The 8,562-nt window shown below is 39.3% G+C and overlaps 1 protein-coding gene across 6 annotated transcripts in view; it reads left to right on the top strand.

Annotated features, from left to right (window-relative positions):
* The first annotated feature begins 2,974 nt into the window (after positions 1-2,974).
* The window catches only part of LOC109488207, a 15,711-nt gene continuing 10,123 nt past the window's right edge, over positions 2,975-8,562 (top strand). For 3 of the 6 annotated variants that reach the window (XM_019792392.1, XM_019792395.1, XM_019792397.1), the window contains exons 1-8: positions 2,975-3,084; positions 3,487-3,635; positions 4,056-4,269; positions 4,799-4,899; positions 5,163-5,215; positions 5,380-5,473; positions 5,951-6,046; positions 6,321-6,422. In XM_019792392.1, the coding sequence (XP_019647951.1) occupies positions 2,996-3,084; positions 3,487-3,635; positions 4,056-4,269; positions 4,799-4,899; positions 5,163-5,215; positions 5,380-5,473; positions 5,951-6,046; positions 6,321-6,422 (898 nt within the window). In that variant the 5' untranslated portion in view covers positions 2,975-2,995. Of the gene's footprint in view, positions 3,085-3,486; positions 3,636-4,055; positions 4,270-4,798; positions 4,900-5,162; positions 5,216-5,379; positions 5,474-5,950; positions 6,047-6,320; positions 6,423-6,828; positions 6,916-7,310; positions 7,342-7,497; positions 7,551-8,562 lie in introns of all 6 variants that reach the window. The other 3 variants (XM_019792393.1, XM_019792396.1, XM_019792394.1) reach the window with 3 other exon arrangements.

The following is an 8,562-nucleotide window of genomic DNA, read 5'->3' on the forward strand; positions in this document are numbered from 1 at the left end:
TGGCATTGATATTACAGGTGCCAGTATGGTTGATTGTTTAGAGAGCTATGTCAATAAAACATCTAACATTTTTATGATGGTCTTTTGTTTCTCATCCTTCAGGTTGCATTTTACATTTAAGGCATCTAATGTAATTTCTGGATATTAAACATGGACATTTACTGCCATTTCTTAGCAGATTTTTGTCATCATGACATTTGAAATAGCCCAAAACAAGCTATGTGAAGAGTTTCTTTTTTTTTGGTACAGACAAGGAGGTTGAATAGTTGTATTCAACCTCCTTGGTAAAGATAAAATCCTACGATACAAAACAAGCAATCTTTTTTTTTTTTGTGAGCCTACGGAGTAGGGTTGATGCAACTTACTAAAATTAAAAGAATGACCAAAAAAATTGACTTTGAAAATCCAATTTGATGCCCTGAAATGGCATTGGGTGCAGAAACAAGTAAGACAAACAAACTTATTTTGAAATGACTCACTGTCTAGAATAAAAAAACATATTGATAAAACAACATTCAACTTTTAGTTTAATTTGTTTTACAACACAAGGGTCAACAAATCTAATGATAAAGATTTTATTCTGAATAGCAAATATAGTCATGATAATATCTCTTGAACTTGACAATGATAACTTTTTAATGCCATGGCGAAAATGAACATAACATATTGCAAGTTGAAATGGTTAAAAGGTTAGCACTTAAAATAAGTATTTTGAAAAACAAACATTACAAAAACATGACATGTAGATTGTGAAGTACCACTAAAAATAAGTATTTTGAAAAATCAAACATTACAAAAGCATGCTGTGTAGATTGTGCAGTAAACGTAACAGCAATGAAAAGTGCCTAAAACACACAGATAGATCCCCTGTCAGTGGAAATGGTGGGAGTATGTATGGCCCAGTGTAACTTTCAAACTTAAAACACTAGTTCATTAGGCAAGGTCAGGCAGAGAGGAGACATGTTACAGTCTGAGTGTCTGTTGGAAAATGGGCTTCAAACATTAAGACATAAAGATTATAACTAACAAACAGCTGCCCCATGGATAATTTCATATCAGTTATTAAACCTCTGTAAAGACATCAATTACTTGGCTCTTGAAAGTATAATGAAGAGGAGTGGATAGGAGCTAGAATAGGATGGATAGTAGGCTAATGTGATACAAGGTTAGGCATTAACATTTAGCATCCTAACTTGCGAATACATTTGTACACCAGTTTCAATCTGGTGCATGCAAAGTGCTTACATAAATCATTTGGCCACAAGGCAAGTTCAGTCCACATGGCAAGTTCTAGCCTCCTGCGGCAGCGCAGACTTCAAGCAGGGTGGTGTTCATTTCCACATGCAGACTTTAAGAGGCAGTTTCATTTCAAAAGTAATAAAGGGGGAGGGGATTGCTCAGGTGGAGAGCTGTATCTGTGGAAAGACCTGCATCACCCACATGCACTCTCCAAGAAAGAAGCCACTGCCGTAGCCACTCATAGAAAGGAATGCTGCCCTACTAGAAGTCTGCACAGGAGGCTGCATTGGTTCTGCTTATGCAAAAATGTCATTCTCTCCCGAGAAGAGGTTGATTTCTTTAGTCCCAGGACTAGGCTTGCCGGTGAGACGAGACTTCCTGGCAGCGTGTCTCAGCCGTGTCCCGGACACAGACTGGTCTCCTGGTGCACCCTGGGAACTGCGGGGACTGGCTCTGTCTGCCAGAGTCCTCACATCTACCCGGTTGCTTGCTGGAGTGCTGGGAACCTGCTGGTCTGCAAGAGATTTAACTGCAAATCGTGAAACATTCGCAGCATTTTTATAACACCGCGAAGACATCACATTGCAAACATGTGCAACTAAGTACTACAGTATTGTACTACTGTATTGCTACCATTGCCAACAAGGTCATTTTTTTAGCATGTGTGTGTATATGTGTGTTCTTTTGCACAATAACCCAAGAAGCTATGGATGGATTGTCATGAAACATGGTATGTGGGTAGGCTTCAAATGAGACCTCAAAATTATTAGATTTTAGGCTCCCTAGCTGATTGTTACAGAACTGCAATGAAACTTTTTCATATCTCGTGATCTTAACATGCTTGCCACATCTAATACCTTGTGGTCTTGGAGAAGTGATCTTCTGGAGTCTGTTGAGTTGGTGATTTTCTACTGGGGTAGATTTTGGTGTTGCAAACTTTGGTGTGCATGGAACAGGCCTCATCCCTGAAGTGGTGTTGAAAAAAATGATATAATAACATGAATCATCAACGTCATGGATTGTTCGAATTGCATGTAATGGTAAAAAAGCAATAAACATTAATATCGATTTGCAATGCAGATTTTTTTCAAGACACTTATCAATTATCTTTGATCGATTAGTAACTCATGTCAGTAACTTCTCACTTTCTTTATAACGCTTTTCTTTCTTTCTCTTTCTTTACAGCTCTACTCAACAACTCTGTAGAATTTAGTTACATTAGATAACGTTAGATGCCACCTAACGAATATGTTTGGAAACGCCAAATATAATGAATACGGCATCACTGTAGAGTGTAGACTGCTGCCGGATGGAATTTCATTTGTTGATAACATTCTACATCTAAATTAATATGTACGCACGTGGAATGGCGAAAGGGCTGTCCACTGCATCTGGAACCTTCCGACGCAGGTGGTCAACATCAGGCACGTGCCTAGACGGAGGCACGGCCTTGGTCACCAAAAATGGCGAACATGGCACGTACTGGAAGGGTGAACTGGCACAGTCCTCGCCTGCCATCTTCCAACTACACAAGAAGAACCTTGAGATCTTCAATTCTCTGCAAACAGAAGACTTTAAATCCAGACTTCTGGTAAAATACAAGACAGTCAGTCTATTCCAATACTACTCAATATTGTGCATAAACCAAAACTTTTGAGCCAATCACCGAACATTTAACATTTTTCAAACCAATCAGGTAGAAGATAACAAACTCTCTTGGTCGGGCACAGGTGAACATCCGGGTCCTGCCTGATGCATGCTGGGAAGTTGTATTTCCCGGGCCTTGTTCGAAACTTTTATTTTAGAGGACAGAAACGCTGTGTGGCTGCTTCTGGTGGTTTTCAGGTACTTTTGACAGAAATTTTGATATAATAGCTCGTATTCTTCTGTATAGAGACGTCAGAAGTAGACTTCTGTGGGGTGGTAAACTGCAGAAAGGGTAGCATCGACGGGGTTTGTTTTGGTCGCCATTTCCCGCCATCACACGCCCATTCTTACCTTTTGTAAGCCAAGGAGGCTTGTATTTAACCTCCTTGTCTATTAAAAAGCAAGGCCTTTCTAGTAAAATAATACTTTTGATGACTTTATCTCGCTAAGCTAAGCTAAGAGTTACAAGCCTTAAGTAGACCAAGCTCCAATCAATCATTTAATCAATCAATCCACTTCATATCTGTTAATTTTACGCTCAGTAGAAATCATATCATTTTCTTGATTTTTAATGATAGTGGTATTTTTATCATTTGCTAGGGAATCATCATTAAGAGCCACGATGGTGAAACAAAGGCAGAGTACTGTCAAGACCTACTCAAGGAAAATCCCAGTAACAAGGATTGAAGACCACAGGGAGAGTCCAGTGTTCCCACAACTGTGTAGGAGCAACCCTTTCAGTGATGAGGGTATGTATGTGTTTCCTAACCATCTTCTCATGCCAGGCATATACTGTAAATCACTTTACATTCGCGATACTTTTATATTCGCCGATTTCACGGTCACTTCTGTATTGCAAATTTATCATTAGTGCAAACCAATAATTCGATGACTTTCTTTCTTTTGCACCTGTCGCCAGTGCATATACTTCCGTGAACATGTCCATTTTTCGCAGACCAGGACAGAACAGGAACACGTACATGTACATGAACAACAGAAATGAGAAATTGTTATATATACAGTAATGGTTAAATGTTCTCTCTTACAAATAAATGTAGGTAAGTAGAGCCATGAAAGAGTTCGAGAAAGGCTTGCTTCTGCTATTCATATGTTTTGCCTTCATTTGTCTAAAAGTGTATACTTTTTTGTTTTTATCTGTCTTTGAACAGAGGATCAGCTGATACCATCAGGCAAGAAGAAACAACTTGTAGCAGAGCCACAGTCCCACAGCTGTCAGCATAAATGTTCTGTGGAAACCTTACAAACTCCGTCAAAGGACAGACTCTGTGGAGACCAAGAAGGCCCTAAGCAACATGAAAGGTCCTCCTCCCACGACTCAGACACAAAATCCATCTGTGGACCACTGCCTGTCATCAAAGGAAAGTAAGTCTTTGTTTCATACAAATCTTCTATATCTAGCTGGTATATTGACGGTGAGGTTGGACATCAGGGTAATAAGAAATGCCAAAAAGAGTTACTGAAGCAACTGGCTGAAGAAGGGAAGATGGTGGGCCCTGACAAAACTAGTTGGCTCTACACATCATGTGCAAGAGGAGTGAGTGAGTGAGTGAGTGAGTGAGTGAGTGAGTGAGTGAGTGAGTGAGTGAGTGAGTGAGTGAGTGAGTGAGTGAGTGAGTGAGTGAGTGAGTGAAGCAATTGGATATGATTTTGGAAAACACCAAATTTAGTGCTGATGCCACTACTGCAGCAGGTTCCACTCTGCAATTAAATTCCAGGAAAATCTTGTTTTGGATTTCAATTGCAGGGTGCATGTTGCCTTTAGAATCAGTTGTAACTACTACAATGATAGGCGTCAACAAAAATATTTGATATCTGGTCAACCAGAACATAGGGCTCTTAGACTTAAGTTAGTTAGAGTTGCCCTTATTAAATCTGACCTGTTGACCTACAGGAGGATAACTCATGCCTCTTGGAAACTGGCTGGACTTCTCGGTAAGAAGAAGTGGCCATTGTTTTTCCAGAAAACCAGAACTGGAACTCCAGTTGCAGCTGGTATGTTCTTTCATATCAGTAAAAGTCTGTCTGGCTTTATATGGTGTAAGTTCACCTTGAAGTTCATGTGTATGTTAGTTCTGACAGTTGTCAAAATATCAACACCATCTACAAAATAATAGAGCAAAGAATCTGTTTTTCCTTGAAGCCCTTTGAAGACTTTTGAGCAGTTTTACATTGATTAAGATGTTCTTTTGATGTTTTTTTTTTAATACTGTTAAATACTGTATAGAATATTTTCAATTGTGTTGTGTCCTTTGTAGGGAAACATCAGCAGTGGATAAAGAGGCCCAAAAGTGAAGAAAGAAATCAAGAGGTACATGTGGTCCACTTTGTAACTGTGTGTTACAGTATGTTTGTCACCATTCAGATAGATTGAAAAAATTGTAGGAATTACAGTCTGCCAAGTACACATGTTGTGTTTGCTCCATAGCTTTTTTAAACATTTACCTAATATTTTATATTTTATTTTACCTTTAGGACCCAGAGAACATGTCCTTAGGAGATGACAGTGTTTTTGTGAGGGAAGGAGAACACCTTGAGGAGGAGGATAGCTCTGAGGACATATCATCTGGTACAACTTTCAACTTGTATGAAAGTGTCAGACATAGGAAGGGTTTGTAGTATTTTCCTGTCGGTGCTGTTCTGGTATCAGAATACATATGCTTAATTGATGTCCTCATTGTTGCTTAAAATTGATTCAAATTCCAGCACTAAACTGTACGTGTGTTAGGGGCTATTACCTGAGGAAAAACTTGTTTCTGTTACCTACTCTTGTCAGACAATTCTATCAATTAACCCTCTCCCTGCTACCCAACACAAAAACTTGTAGAAAATTGGTAGTCAAATAGCTACTTAGTACCCTTAAGGTTAAAAGGCATGGCCTTTAAATCAAATACGTTATTTTCCAATTATAGCGGCTTTGTTTGTTGAACAATCAGCGATACTTTTCCAGCTATTGCAGACTGCTAAATTTGAAAGTGAAACTCCAAGTTAACAGTTACAATATACATGTACTTTCCATGCTGAAATTTCCCTCTGGTCTTAATAGAAGAAAGTGATACCAGCGAGAGTGAAAGTGAAAGTGAGAGTGACAGCCAGTCTGATACAGAGGTGCTGAGAGAGACTGAATCAGATGCAATCACAGGTACTGGTGTATCATCTTCGGCTTTATATCTATGTTCCATATATTGACAGCATAGAAATGATGAGTGATATTTACGAAAAAATTAGCATGTTGTCTACCTTTTGTTGAAAGAATACATATTGCCTTCATTCAAGATGTATACAGATCAGACATTGATGATCATGCAACAATCTTCTCCTAGAAGGTCACCATTTTCATCTTCTTCTATCACAGATTTTGTGATATCTTTTATTCAAATCAAGATAGTACTTCTGTTGTTGTTTTGTTTATGTAGCAGAGTTGCAGCAGTTCAAGATAAAGAGTCAGTTGTCTCCAGACTGGCCAGGGAAGCAGAAGTCGGCAGATCTCTCTAAAACTGCACCTACAGAGGTTCAAGGTAGTGTGCTGACAATTTTTTCACAGTCACCAAGAGGGTTACATTTTCGGTTTGAGGCTTTTTGAAAAGCATAACCCAAGATTCTGTGAATGGACCCCTATGATATGTGGGTACAATGATGTACGTATCAGCAAAACAAAGAACAAGGTTGATTATTGGCCCCCTGGTAACTTTTTATGGTACGACAGCAGAACTTCTGGTTTTGACATTGCTAGACATGCAGTGGTGATTTGATTTTTTTTTGGTGGCAGGTAGCTCTCAGGAAGAAGTGATATAGACTTTAGCCCCCTAGCAGTGTGTTTGGGGAACTGCAGCAGTACTTTTTGTTTGAGAGTTTTGTATCTCCTAACCTGAATAAGCCATATGTTCCTGTCCTGATTGTGTATGTGTTTGTTGAACTTTTCAGGTCAGAAGCTAACATTGTACCACAGGTCCCTTCCAAAGGAGGTATATGTCAGCAACAAGTTTCACCTAGTGGAGACGCAACAGTCAGGTGTCTAGCACAGACATGGTTTTAATGTCTTATTCTTACAGCTGTTGTGTTGTGCAGAAGCATTAATAGTTCCCTTAACAGTTTTGGGACACCTAACAATCGCTATGTTAAGTTTTCCAGTGGAGAATTTTGTATAGGCTCCAGTTAACCGATGTTCAGCACCAAGGACAGAGCTAACATGCCTCTCCAAAGGGCTTTTGTAGCTGCTCTAATAATGCACATTTGTTGAAAAGGCAAAGATTCCAAACGTAAGGTTGCATCATAAGATGGAATTTCAGCACCATGAAAAGCTCAAATATCTTGTGGTTTTGTAACCACGATTGGATCCTTGGTTCTTTTATTTTTTTAATGCTGGATATTGTAAATGTTGCTGAGTTTTTATCTTCTTTTGACAGGAAAGCCATTTCCAAAAGTTTACCAGGGAAGGTGAGACAAATTTGTATGTCAGACTTTTATGGAGTTTATTTTGCATCTGGCTTTGTGGTATTTTGCTTACTTTGATAAAACCAGTCCATAGTGTCTAGAATATCATATTATGCAAGTTATAGATTACATTAAGTTGGCTATTTGTTGTGTTTACAGGAAAAATAGACAGAAATCGGTAGCAGAAACAAGTAGACCATTCACCTCATACGGTATGTGAAAATCTTCTTGTGTCAAATAACATACCATACATTATGTAGCAAGTAGCAGGATAGAGTTGGAGGGACTGGTCACCTTATATATATATATCAATGTGTTTGAGTAAGAATAAACAGAGCAGTAGTTTGTGAAAGCATTATGCATACAGTCAAACCTGTACTAGCGGTCACCTTTGTATAGTGGTCACTCGGCCATAGCGGTCAGTTTTTGCCGGTCCCTTGAATTTTTCCCATTGACGTAAGCATTAAGAATCGTGTCTATAGCGGTCACTGTTCAACGCGGTCAGCGGTCACCCCATTCCGGTCCCGCCGGCATGTCAACACCGCCGATAGCGGTCGCGGCTGGCCGTAACCCGCTAAGCACCACGGCCGTAACACCACCCCACCTCGGGCTACGACCGTTATGAGCCTTGTGATAATTTTCCGATCGCTACATTACTAAAATGTGAACTGAAAATTAAACTCCATATGTGTATGAAATAAAGGAAAACTGGCTTTTGACACGAAGTTTCTACGGTCGCGGGTGTCTTTGATATCTGCGTTTTCCCCAACACCAGTGCCGTGCGTGCCGCGCATGGAGCTATGGACTCGGCCGCTCGGCGAAGATTACGGCAATTATCTTTACAAAAAAACTTAAGAATATCCATATTTGGTTTCTCGATTCCTTGAAATGCGTAGATATGTGCATAGCTTCCGTTTTTCATGAGCATAATTCAAGAAATTTGGCTCGAAAATGCGTTTCGTATTTTTCCAAGATGGCGCATGTTAGCTGCAGAGGGAGGTCAATTGGGGTCATCGGAAGACTACACTGTTATGGAGGTAGATACACCGAGTTTTATTTAACTTTATTAGCGTCAAATGATGTAATTACATTATGAAAACATTTGAAATACATTACTAAAAGTAATGTAAGATGTAAATTTAACACTGTAGTGGATATTTTAGAAAAGATATAAGGTCTGAAAGGAGAAAATTTTCTGTTGACTACCACATTGGCATAATGGTA

Source organism: Branchiostoma belcheri, unplaced genomic scaffold (genome assembly GCF_001625305.1).
Source record: "Branchiostoma belcheri isolate BF01 breed outbred unplaced genomic scaffold, Haploidv18h27 scaffold92, whole genome shotgun sequence".
Taxonomy (NCBI): domain Eukaryota; kingdom Metazoa; phylum Chordata; class Leptocardii; order Amphioxiformes; family Branchiostomatidae; genus Branchiostoma; species Branchiostoma belcheri.